General features: G+C 38.0%; 1 protein-coding gene across 1 annotated transcript; it reads left to right on the top strand.

Annotated features, from left to right (window-relative positions):
• Positions 1-2,014: 2,014 nt before the first annotated feature.
• LOC149088817 (uncharacterized) lies at positions 2,015-13,731 on the top strand. The gene is made up of 5 exons (XM_089250291.1): positions 2,015-2,114; positions 7,019-7,157; positions 8,391-8,533; positions 9,189-9,300; positions 13,486-13,731. The coding sequence occupies exons 1-5, from the start codon at positions 2,081-2,083 to the stop codon at positions 13,670-13,672; spliced, it is 615 nt and encodes a 204-aa protein (XP_089106417.1). The 5' UTR covers positions 2,015-2,080; the 3' UTR covers positions 13,673-13,731.
• The last annotated feature ends 5,928 nt before the right edge of the window (positions 13,732-19,659 follow it).

Genomic DNA, 19,659 nt, shown 5'->3' with positions numbered 1-19,659 from the left:
GTTACTTAGAAACATGGAATATTTTTAGTTGGCATCAGGGAAAAACATAGGTAGCGCTCAGCACTGATCACAGCCTCAAAACTAGTGAAAATTGTGACCAAAATATTTTTAAAAAGAAACAGAATGGACAATGAATGTTGATTATCAGCAAACTGAATGAACCGTTTTTACATTTCAATGGAACTCTTCCAAATTGCTTTTCTTTATTTTTACATAATAGTATGAAATAATTGAATCAAATTCAAACCCATTCTGCTAACCAAAAAAATTTTGAATAACTTTGCAAATTTGTCACCAGCTATGTGAGAGAGAGTAACTACAATTGAGATGTAATTACATTACGTCATTTATAAGTAAGAGTTACAATGCCTTTTACAACATCCACAACCCATCTCAAAATCAATTTAAGCACGAAAAATTTCAAAAAAGGAAAAAGTTTTTACATTTAAAGAATAAAAAAAAGACAATGAAATAACACAAAGTTTGATGGAGAGAATTTTTTCTATCCCCACATTCTAGTAGATTTTTCATTCATGTTATGCTTTGAATGACAGTATACAAAATGTACTCAAATTTTTTTTGCCTTGTACAAATTTTATTTACATGCCTAGGTTTGTATAATATGTTCAGACGGATGTGTTTTTTTATTCTTTGGGCCATTACAGCACAATTAAAAGCAGAAAATAATTCCTATATTCACTGTTTGATCATCTCTAATTCTGTATCCCAAATTGGAGGCTCTTTGATACTATATAGCAAGTCATATCCTTATGGGATGCACAAGTTCGAAGAGTTTTTCAAAGAGCTCTTTCTTTTGGGGCATTTGTCCTGCTCTGACAAACTTTTAAAGTAGCCTATCATTCAAGTCGGGTCCCATTTAGTATATATGCAAAATTTGGTGACGATCGATCTAAAATTGTAGATTTGTATAGAGAACATACACACACAGAGACAGACAGAAAATCAATTTTATATATATATGTATATATATATATGAGTTGAGAAAAACTCATAGTTTAAAAAAAAATTGATTGCAGATGGCAGCACTTACACATAACAAGCATTACACAGAAAAAAAATTTCACGGAAGGTTCACTATATACATACACACACATTCCAACACGTACTAATTCGTTAGAAGTTCCACAGAGGAATATGGACGATTTGCACGTCTGGTGTAGTAGTAGTATTCAAAGATGGAGGATGATGAGTCCACTTCCCTGTCAAAATGTCATAAACATAGTTTGACACCACATACTGTATATAATATAGGCATTCTTTGTATGATATTTATTCTGTGCGGAAAGTATTTCACGCTGTGTGCAGTCGCACAAAACATGGAGAGAACATTAGTTCTGGCGTTAGTTATACCCAAACCATTTAAGGCGCCTAGAAAGGGGGCCGAACTCACCGTTCTCTATCTTTGAACAAAAAACTGACTTTACCGCTCCAAGTGACGTCTAATCATAAAAAAAAAAAAAAAGGGGGGGGGGATAGGGAACATAGGCTGCAGCTATAAAACTGCCGTCACACTTGCGCTCAAAGATGGTGGATGAGTCAGCCGCCTGGTGTATCAAGGAGCCCAAATTACACCTACTCGACGAATACGCCTGGTTTTCATCCCGGGTTGTTTGCTTTACACAATTTTGACAGGTATACTTTGATGGCATGGGCGTGATTGGCGATGCCTGGATGGATATCCCGTTTTTGTCTCTGAAAAATCGCGTTATGTTTGTATTCGTATATATTGAGACATAAAATATCGCTAATAAGATTTAGGATTTATAAGTTTTAGAGAAATAATCAAGATGACGATTCACGTGTTCTCCCGTGTTTTTTATAATCACAGCTAATCCCAAGCTATTCCTTCTGAAATTTCTTCATGTTTGCATAAAGAGATCTTGAAGTGAAAAACACGATAAGCTCAGACTTCCTTCAATTGCGCAATATACTCCATCTGGAGAATTTTCCGTGCGATAAAATCCAAAAAGATATCGGATCCTAATACTGTAATCAGAACCCAGGGATATTGCGAAAGCAAAATATACCCCCGCAGAGCATTCAATAATCACTCTTCGTCATGAAATCCGTAGTGCTCTTGTTGTGCCTAACCGGTGAGTAAAAACCTCAACCATTTTCTGTGGCACCATTACGGCTTTTTTTTATGTGTAAAATATATTGCCAATATACCATCCAGATCATTGCAGCGATCCATGCGACGACCATTGGAATCTTGTCCCTTTTATATCTCTACTTCTCGGCAAAATCACTCTTCTAAAGGGTGTGCGGGGACCGTTCTTGCGCTGTTAAGATAAAGCATTAACCACTCAGCAGTTCAGAGGTTTTTTTGCACTTCGCTGGTACGCCACAACTATAGCATCTGCTATAGTTGGTATTTGTGCAGTTCGCACTTTATAACGCCGCCTCCGCAATGAGAAAGACCCCTATATGTTTGTAGTTTTGTGGGTTTTTGTATAGCTTATGAGATTTCCCCAAGAAGCCGAATTCACAGAGGCCTTCATATTATCGTAAGGGGACGTTCCAACAATAAGGGGCCATTCAAGTATTACGTAAGCACATTTTTAGCCATTTTTGATCCCCTCCCCCCTCCCTTGTCAGCAGCTTAGAATATTTCATATCTTCGTAAATGGTGGTTGATGACGTAAGCAACATTCAACCGTGTCCTCCCCCCTTATCATCAAAAGTCAGCAAATCCGAAACCCCCTTCCCCCCCCCCCCCCGATGCTGACGTAATACTTGAATGACCCCTAAGGTACCGTTACTTTTTATTGCGGTCCCATGTCGAGGTGGACTCGACAGCCGCAACTAGATGCTTAGCCAGTTGGGGCAAGCACGTATTTTGGCACCCCCTTGTAATGTTGAAGGAGAGGTCAAAGGGTGAAATTTGTGCCCTTCATGGTCCGACGCCCGGGGCACCAGACCCGCCTGCTTCCCTCTCTAGTTGCGACCCTGGGACTCGACATAGGACTGCAAAAAATTAACCAATTATATATGTTTTAAATAATAATAATGATGAGACAAGATGCCTGTGCTTCATCTATCAAAATGCTTATAAAAATCTAAATAATGCAAGGAATTTTAGAGAAAATTGTCTCGAGCGATTATTTTTTTGCTCAGAACCTCGCTTCTGGTAAGATCGGCCCTAGCAGGGGGGGGGGGGGGGAAGGGGGGGATGCAGAAAAAGCCACGGGTAAATGACCACTGAGTCAAGAAACCGGGACCGTTTGGGAGTCATTGTCTTCATAAATAAATAAATATATATATTATAGATAGTATTTTTATTCTTATTTTCTGCTTATAGTATACGCAGTTCAGTTCCTTCATTTTCCTCTAGAAGCACTGCCTGTCAACATTTTTCCTCCCATTATTGTAACTTATACGGGAGCCGATTAACAAATAAGTACCATCCTCACCGGGCCCGGCTTTTGAAAATACACTAAAAATGGTATATATATATATATATATACACAAATATATATGTATGTATATATACATACATTGAGTACGTGTTCTTTGCCCCCCCCCCCCCCCGGAAAAAGTTGAAATGACGGACCTTTAACAAAATCCGCTTCTAACAATGTTTTGATTTGACCTTGGAATATCAGTTTGTTTATATTTCCCACTCCCAACTTTTCCGACTCAAACTTCCCCAAACACTGCAATTTATTGTAGCAATATAGATTGCGAAACAGAAAATATATACATGGGATTAAACCCATATAAACATATATATTCATCGAGCTTTTATTACTGGAGGGATCATCCAGCCGCCGCGACGGTAGCGACATCGAATGCAAGGAAATCACGTGACTCGGTGAAAACAACGTTCGTTTGCCCATAGAAATGTACAGTTCGGTCTCTAAATATTCCGTTCTAAAGATTAAAAAAAGGATTGGGAACTCATCTAAAGATAAAAAAAATTAAATTATTTATTTCATTAATACTGGAATCATTTTTTCATTAATGTGGAATAATTTCCTTCACTAATTCTAGCATTTTTCTTCATTAATTCTGGAATTATTTCCTTTATTAACTATTATTTCTTTCATTGCTTTTGGAATAATTTCTTTCATTACTTTTGGAATAATTTCTTTCATTAATGCTGGAATTATTTCTTTCATTAATTCTGAAATTATATCTCATTAATTCTGAAATTATATCTCATTAATTCTGAAATTATATCTCATTAATTCTGAAATTATATCTCATTAATTCTGGAGTTATCACTTTCATTTATTTTGGAATTATCACTTCATTAATTCCTGATTTTCGCTTTCATTAATTTTGGAATTATCTTTCATTCTTGAGATGGTATTTTTCCGGCCTGAAATATACTGAGAAATTGAATTTTCTGGTTGTTATGGCGAAACTGATATTTTACTGATAACTTTTCTTTCCAAATATCAGTTTCGGCCTAACATCCAGAGAGAAAATTCAGTTTCTCAGTACCTTTCATTAATGCTGAAATTACCTCTTTCATCAATGCTGGAATTAACTCTTTCTTTAATGCTGGAATTATCTTTTTCATTAATTCTGGAATTATTGGAATTATCTCTTTCATTAATTCTGGAATTATTGGAATTATCTCTTTCATTAATTCTGGAATTATTGGAATTATCTCTTTCATTAATTCTGGAATTATTGGAATTATCTCTTTCATTAATTCTGGAATTATTGGAATTATCTCTTTGAAATTAATTGGAATTATCTCTTTGAAATTAATTGGAATTATCTCTTTGAAATTAATTGGAATTATCTCTTTGAAATTAATTGGAATTATCTCTTTGAAATTAATTGGAATTATCTCTTTGAAATTAATTGGAATTATCTCTTTGAAATTAATTGGAATTATCTCTTTGAAATTAATCGAAGAATTATCTCTCATTAATTTTGGAATTATCTCATCGAAGCTGAAATTATTTCTTTCATTTGTTATTTTAAACTCCTGTGGATGACATAGAAAATAACGGGGGACTGTGTGTGTGTCTCCGCCTTGGCAGTGCTGAGAATGGTGTCCCCCAGAATCATTTGTAGGAAGATCACGTGACTCTGTGAAAAACGTCACTCGGTGATCACGTCATACTCTCTCCAGTGATATATATGCTCGCGATGCTCATATCCCTCGAACAGACACAGAGCAATGGAATAAAGCTCGAGTGTGCAATAAACAGAACATGCTTCACCAGATAACACCATCTCAACGCCCTCTAGTGATACATTTCAGTACTTTTAGACTTGATTTCAATTCCAAAGCTTCAAAATACAAGGAAAATACAAACACTACAGAAAATCAGTAATGTGTGTGCAAACTATTGATGCATCTTCGAGGTTCAAGGCCTTTCTGAGAGAATATGTATATTGTCATTTACAGTGTCTCAATGATACTAGCACAAAATACAGTAAAACCTCTCTAAGAGGGTCACCCACCCCCCCATCGTTTCTCTGAAAACTGACCCTTCAAAGAGGTAGCCCTTTAATAGAGACACACCGAAAAATGTTTCAACCTACAAATTTATAATGTAAATGTGATTCATGTCATTTTTCTTTTTTTGTGATGTTTAAAAACTATTGTAAAAAGTAATCAGTGAAATGTTTCTTGGCATAAAAACAGACCCACTCTATTGCCGGGATTACACTAGGGCCGCAACTAGATGCTTGGTCACCCGGGGCAAGCGCGCATTTAGATGCCCCCTTGTAATGTTGAAGGAGAGGTTTCAGGATGAAATTTGCGCCCCCTCGGGTCCAGCGCCCGGGGCACGAGACCCGCCCCCCCCCTCCCTAGTTGCGGCCCTGGATTACACTATAAGAGTTTGATGAAAGTTCATTTATAAAACTTGAAAAATGCAACCAATAAACGTTTCGGTTACAGTCGAGGGAATATATTCAATAAGTCTACTGTTAGTTTTTTCAAGTTTTGTAAAATATCTTTTATCAAACTTTAATAGTATAATCCCGGCCTAATAAGCATAATTGACATCCACAGCCGTACTTAGTGGCATTAACGTTCTTTTGGAGCTCCCTCCCCCCCTCCACACTCGTAGTAATACAAATAAAAAATATTGAAATTAATTGATTTTTTAATGAAACAAAATTTTTATTTCATAATAAGCCTCAGGCCGGAATTACACTATAAAAAAGTTTGATTACAAAACTTGAAAATGCAACCATTAACCGTATCGCTAACGTTTGAGCGAATGTTACCAATAGGGTTATTTCAAAGTGTGTAAAATTTTGATAAAAGATCTTGTATAAAACTTGAAAAACAACCAATATCACAGCGAATATATAACCAAAAGGAATGCAACTGCTACGTTTATTGGTTGCAATATCGAAGTTTTGTATAAAAGATTTTTTATCGAACTTTTATAGTGTAATCCATCTACCTACCTAATTCAACTTTTTCGCCGTTTCCTGGTCCTCATGGGCAATCGGATGACTTATGGACTGCCTCGAAGGGCGTGTGAAGAGAATGACAAGGTTGTGCATGTAATGCAACACACTACACTGTATAGTGGACAGGAAAGATGAAAGACCCACTGGTCTAATGCTCTTATCTAAAAGGAATACTGCGCTTTGGTAAATTTTATCATTCTCGTGAACCAGACAAATTTACTCTTGGTGTGGTTTAGCTCTAGGGAGTTGATTTCACACCAGTCCTCTACTTCGACTAATGTTTCTTGCAGATTTTCCCTGCATATGGGGGAATGTTTGTGATTATGAGGGCATCCTTGGCAAAAAAGCCCAGCATCCCCATTTGTGGGAATCGTTGATGAGCAGAGCCAACTCTGCTGACGGCCTAAAATATTTTATAGTGTAATCCAGGCCCTATACAGAATGGTATCTAAAAATGACTTACCATCCTGATCAAAAACGAAGCACTCAACGAGCATCGGCAATGGTTATTGGTTGGATGGGTTTGATATGAATCACGTAATGTGTATGTATTATAATAATAATTTGTCTTTTGCTTTGTTCTTTTGTTTACTTCAAAAATAAGGTTTGGCGTACTGCAAACCCAAAATTGATGACTGCTCCCTAATCCATATCATACCGTGTGCTTTTCTGATTGACGACAACAAGCCAATCAGAGATGGATTTTGGCCGGCAAATGACCAGGAGCTGAATAAGCACTGCGAGTGAGTATTTGTAGCTTAAAAATAACTTGCGAATTGTCAAGGGAGATGAATAATCGGGGCCTGTTTCTCATAAGTTTGGGCTCTGGTCGCATATGAATTTTAGGAGCTCTCCACGTCATATTGCTTTGAGACAGGCGTACGCATGGAGTGGGGAGGAAGCATATGGGCTGTGCCTAAAATACAAAAGGCAACTAATTTTGGGGCTCTGAAAATATGTGGGCCCTGGGCACGTGCCTCGTTTACCCATGTGAAAAACAGGCCTTGGTAATAATAATTAATCTACTAATTCATACACAGTGAAATCTATTTTTAAGAAATATTTTTATCTTCAAAAACTTCTTTTCTTCAAAAAACGCGCCCTTTGAAAGGTGGGGGCCTCCTTTTGAATGAAATGAGCTAATGTTTTTGGAGAAAATTTCTTAGCAGAAAAAACTGGCGCTATTGGTAGGTAGCCTAATTTATAGCAGTTGGTAGCCCTTCACTGATGTTTCTGGGATTCTTTTTTTCTTCTTGAAAATACTTCACTAATACAGGAATTAGAAATTTCGGGTCCCAGTGCCAACCAGGTTGATGGAAATAGGCCTCGCGAAAGAAGTGTTTGTGATGTATGAACTGACTAGCAAAAAATACCCGGCGTTGCTCGGCTGCAAAATTGGGGAGGAAACATGTTGCAAAAACTTGCATAATAACAAAAATGCGGGAGAAAACATGTTCGAGCTCGCATAAAGTGTTTCAAAAGATTTTTGTGGGCCATTATGCACTAATTTTAAATTTTACAGAGGGTGGTTTAAAATTGTAGATTTGTATGGAAAAAACACACGCACACGGACCGAAAAAATCAATTCTATACACACAGAATAGGTGACTTTCTACTGTTGCTGATACAGCGAAAAACCTTGTGAATGTTGCATGTAAGTACCAGAAATTTTGTTTATAGGATTGATCCTTTTTTGGAGGGGGGGGGGGAAGGAAAGGAATAAAATACCATGACAAAGACAGGAAAGTGGCATGTTGTCCGCAAGTGCCTCCAAGTTCGACTTGTCCACGAGTACAAGTGCCACTAAATTTGATCTGTCCTCGAATGTCACTGCCCGCAACTGCGCTACATCATATGAAATTTCGTGAGATTCAAAACAGCTAACAACAAATTCTGGCTATTTATTCGAATTATGGTTTTCCTTTACGTTCTGAATAAATGGATTTCTCTCTCTTATTTCCATCGGACTCGATCAGGTCTGCTCAGAAAGTAGCGAGTTGCATGAAGCCTTTCGTGAGCCGCTGCGCTCATGGCGAATTCGAAAACATCGGCAACTATCTGAAGGGAGAACATGCCCTGTTGGATCAGCTCTGTTCCAACGACTCGGAGCTTAGAAGAAGTAAGTTTGTCACGATTCTCGATTATAACAAATATTTACTTTCTATTATTCACCATTATCAACATGAACTGGCTCGAATGCAGAATACGGTGCCCCCTCCCACCCGCCTCAAATTTATCACCAAATACGGCGCAATTATATATTTTTTTGTTAAAATACAAAACAATTTCGCCTACTCGTGATATCTATTATAGCGTATCATTTCATAAGTGAAATAAATGCCAACTTGGCGACTTATTTTCAAATGACGTATCGGATTTTCCACCGATTATGCGTTCCGCTTCGAATCAGACTGCCAACAGTATTCGGTAAAATTGTTTTTCAGTGTAGGAGAGATATTAAAGTTTGGGTTTTTACCTTTTACCTTGGTTAATCATAGCTGATATCTAAACCAAGTTTGATGCAAGTTTAACCCCCACCCCCTTCCGTTTCCTTGGATGTCCGTGAGTGCTTGCAACCACGTCAGTGATAACAAAACTGTTTCAGCCAACAAGCTTGGCGATAAAAATAACCCTTATCGCTAAAGATGCACCTTATTCTGCATTTTAGCCCATGTGAAGAACCTTACGCTAAGTTGAAGATTGGTCAGGTTCACACGCAGATGGATTGAAGTCATATCGTCTCCTATCTTTGGGTGTATCTCTTTCTTCCATAGGGTACTTGGCGAGCGCACCGTGCGTCAACAAGAATCACGATGACCAAGTCAAGAAATGCGGGGAGCTTCTCGACTTCGAGGACGCCGTCAGCATGAATAAGGAGCACTGCGAGTAATGAAAAATTTCATGGACTACCGTTTAGCTTTATTTATCTGCCATGTTCTTATGCCATAAATCGATAAACTAAACATAGTATAGTATAGTATAGTATAGAACCGAGCACGCCCAAAAAAACTAAACATATTTGACTTCACGAGCACTGACTGTTAAAGTCTGGCACCAGAAAAAGAGCACCTATATGATAACTTTGCCATAAACTTGAACATTAACGAACATAGTTCAAGTTCTTGAATGAAATGGTTTAATTTGGAGGGAAGAGGCTTGTGTAAATGTTACAGAAGCCAGAAGCATCGAGAAAGCTTTTCTAGTTTACTGAAGACCGAGGTGCTCGCGAGCACCAGTTTGAAGATGCCCTTGCACACAAAAATCAATTTCAAATAAGAAAAAAAATTAGTTTCAGTAAATGAAATAAAGCAAGAAATGAGAGGCTGCGTTGTAAGGTATGTTATTTTGGCCAAAAATAGAGACTTTTGGCCAAAAATCCTAAATTGGCGCCGTTTTCTTGCCACGATTTTGCTCTGTGATTCTGACAATTTATCTGACGGGAGTGGGGGAGGGGAGATAACGGTATAGCCTTCCCTCTGGAAAACCGTCTATTTTATAATAGTGAGATACGGAGGAGGATTTTTGAAGATTGGCCAACTAGTACTATAGTCTGTTTCAGGTTAACTTTGCAGTGAAGAGAAAGGTAGAGAGTGTATTCCTTCGCCGCAAAATATAGTTCTCATATGTCGGAGGTTTAAGATGAACCTTTATACAGAATATTTAAATTTTTTTCTATGATTTTGAAAAAAATACTGAAAAAACATCGTTTTGAACCGATGTGTACTTGTTTAAAATTTTTAAATTATAAAAATTATTGGTTACCATTATCAAAAATCCATAGCAACGGCAACGACACTCTGGCGCGATATCCTAGGAATTTTCCCCGCCAATATCACTGTCGTGTTTTTTCCGTTGCACAATTGTATACTATATATATATTATTTTTTCGTCATTTGGTTGAATTTTCCATAACGATACAATTTTTCATTGTTTTACATGCAGTTATAGGCTTACATAAAATCCAATATTCAATCAGTTTTATTTTCTCCCAAAAATAGGCTTCAGTGAGTTCAGATATTCACTCATAGATTACAAGAAGTGTTTTTCTTCCACGAGAGCACCGATAATGTTATGAGAGGCCCTCTATGAGTGCAGAAGTTTTAAATCCTCCTTTTTTTTAATTACCGTATATACTCGTGTATAAGCCGAGTTTTTTCGTGGAAAAATTTGTTCCCCAAGTTGGGGGGTCGGCTTATACTCGGGTCAGTTTTGGATGAGAAAATATCAACCCCCGCAATCAGTAGTCATTTTTGTAGCAGTGTTCGAGAAACTGGCATTATTGGTATGGAATATGTTCAAACCCCACAGAACTGATGATGTCAAAGCCGAGGCAAAGAAATCGAAAACATCATTGTGGCTGGTGGTGTCTAACGTTGATTGTACAGCCTTTAGATGTGAGCATCAACAAGCCTCTCAAAGACTATTTGAGGAATTTGTATATCGAATGGATAAGTTCCGATGATAAACTACAAAAAGTGGTGACTTGAAAAAACCTGACATTGGCCTAGTATGCCAATGGGTACATGAGGCGTGGGATTCTGTTTCCTCCGAAATTATCATCCGATCCTTCAAAAAGTGTTGCATCAGCAATGCTATGGACGGAACTGAAGATGATATCCTCTTTGAAAGTGACAATGGCAATTAGACAGCCCAGATGAAGATTAAAACGAATATGCCGCACCCCCTATAATGATCTGATGGATTATCATGAGCTTGGTGACTTAAAAGAAACGGACTAAAAAGTTTGAATTATTTTCTATTGTAAATTTCCGCGAGGTATTCATTTTTTTAAATGAAAATATAGTAATTTTTTCTCTAAAATGCACGGATTTTTTGGGGTCGGCTTATACACGGGTTTTCAATTTATTGCTGTTTTGGTGGTCCTGAAGTGTGGGGGTCGGCTTATATACGAGTCGGCTTATACACGAGTATATACGGTATTTTTTGCCATGTTTATGGGATAGTTTTAGTTTCCGATCACGGAGAGTGTTGACAGAGTCGCGACTTCCACTCACACGAACGGACGCCGTCTTACACCCGCCTGTTTCTCTCGATGCCCCTTGCCTTTAGTGTCTCTTCAGATAAAATAAATGGGGGGGGGGGGGGTCCACAGTGGTTTGGGCTTTCATCTTTTATGTGACAGTTGTGTCTTTATTTTCACCAGAGATAGCCACGCTAAAGTTCTCTGCTCTTCCATTCCTGAATACTATGTTTTTGGTTTTTGAATACTCGCTGTAAACAAAACTCGATAAGAATCATCCGTAATAACCATGCAAATAAGCACCTCAACCGTAACAAAAGACTAAAACTGTCGTGGAAACAAACAAGTGGCATCGACGTATACCATTCGGGGAAGGGGTGGGAGGTCGAGCGACGGAAATTTCGGCAAGAAAAGTGAGTAGAAAAATTCTAAACTTTTCCGTATCATTATTATTATTTGGTGCTATTCCTGCATTTACACGTGAAAATACAGTTAATCTGCTTCTTCTCAATTTTATTTAACATTAATTTTTTTCCATTTAAATTGAAGAAAAAATTAAAAATCCCCAAGTTTTTGAGAGCCCTGGTTAATATACAGTATTTTAAAATTATACGTTGCTTTCATAATATTGTTTTGATTTTTTTTTGTAAATAAATTTCAGCTGAGGGAAGGGAAATATTGCAGAAACGTATGACTGTTTTTTGAAATTTTTAGTGTTACTTACGGCACATCAATGAAGAGTAAACGACACGCTGATAGAAGATAATTATTTTTTATAAATTTTAAAACACTTTCTAATCAAAAAACAAATGATTTCAAAAACTTCACTTTAATTTCTGAAAGTATCGGCAATGGTTTCTTTTAATTCTATAATTATTACTAATTTAACTGTGCAATTACGTTACACGTAAAAAATATTTTTTTTAGTGAGATTGGCGAGCATCGGCCATACCTTACCGAGGCCGAGCATCGATACATAGGTTAACAGGCTTTCGTTCCCATAGCAACGAGTGATGCGGTTCCCTCGTAGCTTCCCCTTCACTGCAAAGTTAACCTGAAACGGACTATAGTATGCTCTACCTTGGCACAAAATCGATTTTTTTTCGCCAAGTCTTTTGTTTCCACCATTTCCTCAGTTTCGGTCTATCAACAACCCTGAATAACAGTAAGTTTTGGGTATGGCCCATAAGGGTGGGGCTTACCGAGCCCGGGACAATTATCATCTTTTTTTGATTTGGATATGCTTAAATTCCCAATAGAAGGGCTAGTGAAAAGTGTGCTAGTGGGGCCCACCAAAGATCTCAGCCTGGAGGCTTAGCTCCAGGATGTGGAGCCCATGTTTTTGCGGGTAGAAGAATCTTCTTTATTGGTTCTGTTTTGACCATGTCTCTCACGAATTCTGCAGTGGGCTTCTAGGCTCGGATCTTTGGTGGCCCTCCAGGCCAGACTTACAGTATATTTATAGCGTTAAAAAAGAAATGGTAATAATGGTCGCAAGCTGGGGGGGCCGTGTCAGCCTTACATATAGGCGGATACGGATACAGAGGAAGGGCGATATGAGAGATGCCCCCCCCCCACTCTTTTCCACGTATAATTTCCACTGAAAATTGTATTATTGGCATTGGTGGGTGGGCGGAGTCGGACATTCGCCCCCCCCCCCGTTTACTATGCATATTTTCGGTGATTTGCCCCCGTACCCCTTACTGTATCCACTTATGCCCCACCATGGTCTTAACAGTGAATGCCAATTTAAGAGACGCCAAAATAGCAATGTCTAACGAAGAAGATTTAGGAGCAGTCACTAAACAGGGTTTTCGTCTCAAAGAAATATCGTCAGCCACGGGTGCTCCTACTTTTCGGATCTGGTAGCCATGACAGATAATCTGGTAACCACCGCAGAGTGGCAGGTTGAAGTTGTTTCCGATCTTCATTCGCAAATTTTAGCCAGCGAAAGTCAGAAATCACAATATAACGAAATTGCTATAAATGTTACGTTCGATCGTTTTTAATCTCGCAAATAGATGGCGAAACCACTAAAATGTTTTTCATACTGTTTCTTTCTTTTTTTCCTTCACCTCGATGAATTTTAGGTTGCACAAGCACAAAGTCGAATGCCACACAGTAGAGACCGAGAAGCGCTGTGGCAAACCGACCTTGGACATCGTGAAGATCATGCTGGATCCAGCCGAAAAGCTGATGGACAAGATATGCAATGTCATCATACCAGAAATCCTTGGCAGTGTGATGTTGCTGTTGGGCCAGACCAATCCTCTATAAAACCCTGAATTATAGGCAATTTTATTCACATAAACAATAAAAACTGCTTTCATAGCCCATTGAGTTTCTGTTGTCAATGTTCACAACCAAATTTTTGAATTTTTCTAGAGCAGGGGTTCCCAACGTAAAGCTTCTCGCGGAACCCTTGATAGTTATAAGGCTGCGGTTATAGTTGAGCGAAGAGATACGAGTTAAAAGAATTGCGACGAGGAAAGAGAAAATGCATAGGGATGGATTAAGAGACGTCTGCCCATGGAAGGAGAGCGAAAATGACCGGAGAGGTTCTGAAATGTAAAGGGTGTGATGATGATGCCTTCACAGAAGAAGGAGAGGGAAAGGGGGGGGGGAAGGAACGATCCAATCAGCAGATAGCACAAATCCTCACTTCGCGGTAAAAACAAAACGGAAGTCGCTGTCGCTGACCTCGTTGAGTGGTCTCTTCCGCTTATTTGTCTCACTGCTCGAGAGAGTATGTGAGTTGTAGAACAAAACAGTACAAATTATTTTCGTCGCTCGTCGCTATTATGCTCTTCCGTAACTCGTGGTCGCATGACTATGCGTTCGGCCTTGCGGTTACGGGGAACCTTTGATGATAATAAGGCTGTTTTTACCGAACTCAAACAAATGTTTGAATATTTATCCAAAATAAAGTGTCCCTAATGCTGTCTCGGCAGCAACATCATAACCGCGCCCCTAACCCTGTTTGTAACTCCGATATGTTATATATTTGACGCTTGTAATTATATTTCTTCTTATAGTTGCAGAAAAAGAATAAGCAAAGAAATGAGCGCTCGAGTAGATGAGTTCATACTTATATAATTCATCATTATTTTCTCAAGCATCAATCAGGGAAAACCTTTCTAATGAAAACTTGACAAAATATTTGAAACAAAAAAACCTTCTACCTGAAAACTTCACTAAGAAAGCATTAATTTTTCAAAACTGCATTTCCGTTGATTTTATCCAACAAAATGTCAAATAAATACCAAAAGAAAATCTCAAGACAAATTCAACTATGTAATATCCTTTATTTTTCATTAATATAGACACGTGCAATATTAATTATATGCAAGGTGATTATAATTAAAGTTTCCGTACTCTCAGTAGTTTTCCCTCAAAAACTGCTCACCCGGATACAGCCAAATTGTTAGTATATCTTAATGAGACCATGGGAAGAGAGTTATGAAATTTAAAAAAAAAAGTTCAATTTTCAACCACCAGATGAAAAATTGGCCTTTCTTTTATTGAGTTTTATATTTTCCCATGGTCCATATAGCGTATATGCCAAGTTTCAATGGATTGCGTCTACCAGAATGAGCGCTATATAGGTGTTTTTTCAGTAGTTCCAGTATACTGACACTGCTCAGATCAATGTAGCACCTGTCAGTACACTTACACTACTCCGACCTATGTAGCGCCCGTTCTGGAGGACGTATTCCATTGAAACTTGGTATACACGATACATGGATCAGGAGAAAAAGAAAAATTCAGTAAAAAGCTCCACTTTACTCACCTGGTGGTCATAAAATAGAACTTTTTTTTAAAATTTCATAAATCTTTTTTCCATGGTCCCATTAAGATATCCTAAAAATTTGGCATTAAATTTAATTATAATCACACGTATTTTGAGTGATTTATAAATTTAAAAAATTATTTGCAGTATAAGACATGGACGTTTTTTCGCGTTTAAGGCTGAGATTGCACTGTAAAATATTTAGAAAAGTTCATTCACAAAACTTGAAAAATTCAACCAATGAGTGCATCAGTTACATTCGCTGGAAAATAACCGGTGGGCTTATCGGTTGCATTTCTCAAGTTTTATAAAGGAATTTTTCTAAGACTTTTAATGTGTAATCCCAGCCTAAGAGAAATTTATAGCTTTGGTGATGTTCTGCCACCTGTAAGAATTCAAATTAACTATTCTAAGGCATGGATTACACTATAAAAGTTTGATAAAAGTTATTTTAAAAATGCAATCAATAATCGTACCGGTTATATTTGCGCAAATGCAACCGATAGTCTTATTGGCTGCATTTTTAAAGTTTTACAAAATAACGTTTATCAAACTTTTATAGCGTAATCCCGGCCTTAGGTTGGGATTACACTATAAAAGTTTCATAAAAGTTCATTTATGAAACTCGAAAAATACAACCAATAAGGTTGATTGAGATTGCATTGTTGTAAGATTGCATTTGCTAGAATGTTACCAATGCTCTTATTGGTTGCATGTTTCAACTTTTATAAAAGTACTTTTATCAAACTTTTATAGTGTAATATTAGCTTAAAGTTCTTTTATAAAACTTGCAAAATGCAACCAATAAGCCAATTGATTGCATTCGCCCGAATGTAATCAATGTGCTTATTGTTTGTGTTTTTCAAGTTTTGTAAAATATCTCTTATCAAACTTTTATTGTGTAATCCCGGCCTAAGATGTTTTTTTTCCCTCCTTTGTCTTTGAAAATGAGAATTTTCAATATTTTGTATAGTGATAAGAGCTAGGAATCTCAGTATTTTTTTAAACGCATGTCCCTTACCCGGGGGCCTTGATGCATACGTAGGAGGGTCTCATGATTATTTGAGATGCGGCAGTACGATTTTCAAGAGAAAGTATATAAACAGGTAGGTTGTGAATTTCAACCATATACAGGGACCCCTGAACATCACTTACCTGGAATGCTTACGATGTTCTTATCCCCTTAAGATCCCCTTAGATCAAGATTCCCCTTAAGTCGATGCGTAGCCACGAGGTTGGACCCTATTAAGAGGCATATTCACGAATCAAGAGTACGAATCATATCACGATTGTAACCATCAACAAAAGAAAAGCACCCGTACAAGAACTGTGAATGAAACTTGAAATAATCATGATGCGAGTGATTGAACAGAATTTACGGGGGGGGGGGGAAGGAGGGTGTTCATCTGAGTTATCAGTGAATGTCTCCCGAGTACGAAATCAAGCATCCATCCTCAATGGTTTAAGTGAGCACCGATGACCCTCCTCCCATGGGTAAGAATGCAGGGCTCTAGAGCACGGGCGGCCGAGACAAATCTTACTATTTTTGTTGTTTTTTTTTCGCTATAAATTCATTATAGAGGAAGCCCAAGAAAGATTTCAGTCTAGGGAGCCCGAGTCTAGGTTGTGGGTTCCATGGTAAGCACCGAGATGCTCGCGGGGAAAGGAAAAATTTCATTCTTACACATGAAAAATGTGCCCTTTAACGTTCTTTTTCCTTCCCAGGCACATTCTCTGTCATTTCACCTGAACAGATTCCTGTTGTTTCTGTGTGCACAAAATTTTAGTATCTCGATATCTGTTTTTGCGTAAGGGGTCATTCAAGTATTACGTCAGCATCGTGGGGGGGGGGGGGGTTGAAGGTTGCTTACGTCATCACCCACCCCTTTTTGAAGATATGAAATATTCTAAGCCGCTGACAGCAGGGGGGGGGGGGGGGTCAGTGTTTTGCTGACTTTTGCTGACAAGAGGGGGGAGGTGGTCAAAAATGGTTGAAAATCTGCTTACGTAATACTTGAATGGCCCCCTAATAACAAAATAACATGCTACCTTAAATTATACAATATGAGGAATTTTCTTTTGAGCAGCAAAACAATCTGTATATATATACGGGAACATTCTCATTATTAGAGCCCGGAAGTTCACGCAAAATACCATATAAATGCCTTTTTTTTGCCTATTTTCAAACTTTTTTTGTAAAAATACCTTTTTCGAAGTTTTCCTGCCATAAATGCCTATTTTAACAAAGTTTTAAGTTTATTAGTGAATTTCAAAGGCCATATATTATAATCTGTAAAAACTTGGATATTTTGGGCAATGAGAACAAAAGAATTGCTTTTTTAAAATTTTTTCCAACTCTCGGTGTTAATTTTCATCGGAAAGCCTCCCCCCCCCCCTTCCAGCTCTATTTAAGCTCCAATAAGAGTGATCTCAGATAGGGAGGTTGTTGTTGCCGTGCATTAGCTTTGCTTTGACTTTTAGTACTTTAGTGTTAGACGTGAATGATTTTGTTTCAGATGAACGCATCCCATGTTAGAAAAGCAGAAGGAAATTAGAAATTTGTTTCTCCACTTAACATGTCTCTCTCAAGCATTGGACTGCATTGTATGTGTGCATAGCTGACCGATGACTGTCCCAAGAGGTCGTCATGGCTCACACAAGGCGGGCTAGCAGCAGACAGGGCTCATGTTGTTCCGATTCTATTTTTTACACCATACATGCACTGCAAACAACCATGTGGCCTCCATTTATTTTACATACATACTTAATTTAGTATTCGATTAAATAGACTAGTCACCCTCGGGGGAGGAGAGAGGGGTATGCTTCAGATGCTACTATTACTACTACTACTTAACCGTACATGCACCTCGTGCACATTCCTATACGGAATTTCGAACGAATCGGCACATGCCGGAATGTGTGTTCTGAGTGTATGTGCGGCCCTAACGTATTCGTGTTGTCGAGTTGCACTTGTTTCGTGTTCATGCTGCCATCCGACTAATTTTCTGAAGTAAAGATGTGGAAATGATTGAATTCTCATGTTATACTAGTATCATATTGTAGGTGTGCGGCAGATGCTGCCTATGAGATGCGAAGCGGGGTGTGTCCGGTCTTCAAAGGTCAAAGGCAAATGTTGCCACATAGGGCCTTAGCGATTGGAGAAGTTCCGTATATGTTGTAATATAAATAAAAAGGTAGCTATGCTTCAACTATAAAAAAGGGTAGTGATTATTCCAAATAAAATACAACAAATAAAGCGAGAATCCGCAACTCGAAGGGGCCCCGCAGATCATTTTCTCTACGGGCTTCGCGTCTGGTAATGGTGGCCTTGGAATTGACTTAATCCGGAGGGTCCAGGAGCATTTTATTTTGTAGTTATTAAAACTATATAATTTAAAGGGCAACCAATTTTTTAGCTAAGTTTTGGACCCTTAATATCTAAGTTCAGCGGTTCTCAATCTTTTTTGACTCGCGGAGTCCTTTCTGGGCTCCTGTTTTTTCCTATGGCTATGTAGGTCTATTTTTCATTTATTCATCAACTATTGATTTATTTTTATTATTCAATATATATCATCATCATCATCAACAGCAACCATTTACAATCCACTGCTGGATGAAGGTCTCCTTTAAATTTTCCCATTCTGTTCTCTGGGTCTGAGATATATATATATATATATATATCATTCAAATTTTTTTCATTCAAATTTACTGGTTTTTATTTTTATTTTTCCCGAGTGGCCGTGGAGCCCCTGGGGAGTACACAATACACATGGAGCTCCCAAGGACCCTGCGAATCACCGGTTGAGAACCACTACCTTGGTTTTCAGTTATATTTCTTTCTATAAATTATAAATGCTTTTTTTAGTGCCTAATTCGACAATTTTTAGTGTCTAAACTTCCGGGCACATTCTCAGACCATAAACATCCATACTTTGCGAATTTATTCACCATCAAAAAGTGATGCCTTTGTCAGATACTTTTGTACATGACCAATAAACAGGTTAAAAATAAAATTTTGTCAATAAAAATATGCCTTCTAGAAAATATTGAAAATACGTATACATGTACGGTATTATATTACAAGTAAAGAGAAGCATCACTGAACTGGAGCCACTGCTGTCACCTATAAAATAAAAACTGCAACTGTTGCGATTCTTCGATTCAAATGGGTGACCGATTTCTGATCAATGTGCCGCATAGAAAAAGTCAATGTAGTGTGATATTAATAAACGTTTTATTAACACGGTGCTTTCACCCGGAAGGTATTTATTAATTATAATCGATTCTGATATTTGTTGGTTCAACACGTGGATCGACGCTCAGTAGCCATCCACGTGGCGGGAAGGTGCAACCGAAAGTCGATCAACGTTGGCCTTGCAACGTCTTTCTAGTTTCAGGTCGACTAACGTTTACTCCTCAGTACGACCTTACTTTGCTCAAGCTGCCGACCGTACTTATGGTCTGCGCAACTGCC

This window comes from Pholcus phalangioides, unplaced genomic scaffold, assembly GCF_987345545.1.
Source record: "Pholcus phalangioides strain wild (caught in Gottingen) unplaced genomic scaffold, Ppha-v1.0 ptg000003l_1, whole genome shotgun sequence".
Taxonomy (NCBI): domain Eukaryota; kingdom Metazoa; phylum Arthropoda; class Arachnida; order Araneae; family Pholcidae; genus Pholcus; species Pholcus phalangioides.
The sequence above is the reverse complement of the archived record's forward strand: the minus strand, read 5'-3'. Positions and strand labels throughout refer to the sequence as shown.

What these genes read in the sequence shown, in the direction of transcription:
- LOC149088817 (XM_089250291.1), top strand. Translation starts at nt 2,081, where the DNA reads ATGAAATCCGTAGTGCTCTTGTTGTGCCTAACCG. An exon ending in CGACTCGGAGCTTAGAAGAA is followed by an intron (nt 8,534 to 9,188) that starts GTAAGTTTGTCA and finishes TTTCTTCCATAG; the next exon opens with GGTACTTGGCGAGCGCACCG. An exon ending in ATGAATAAGGAGCACTGCGA is followed by an intron (nt 9,301 to 13,485) that starts GTAATGAAAAAT and finishes GATGAATTTTAG; the next exon opens with GTTGCACAAGCACAAAGTCG.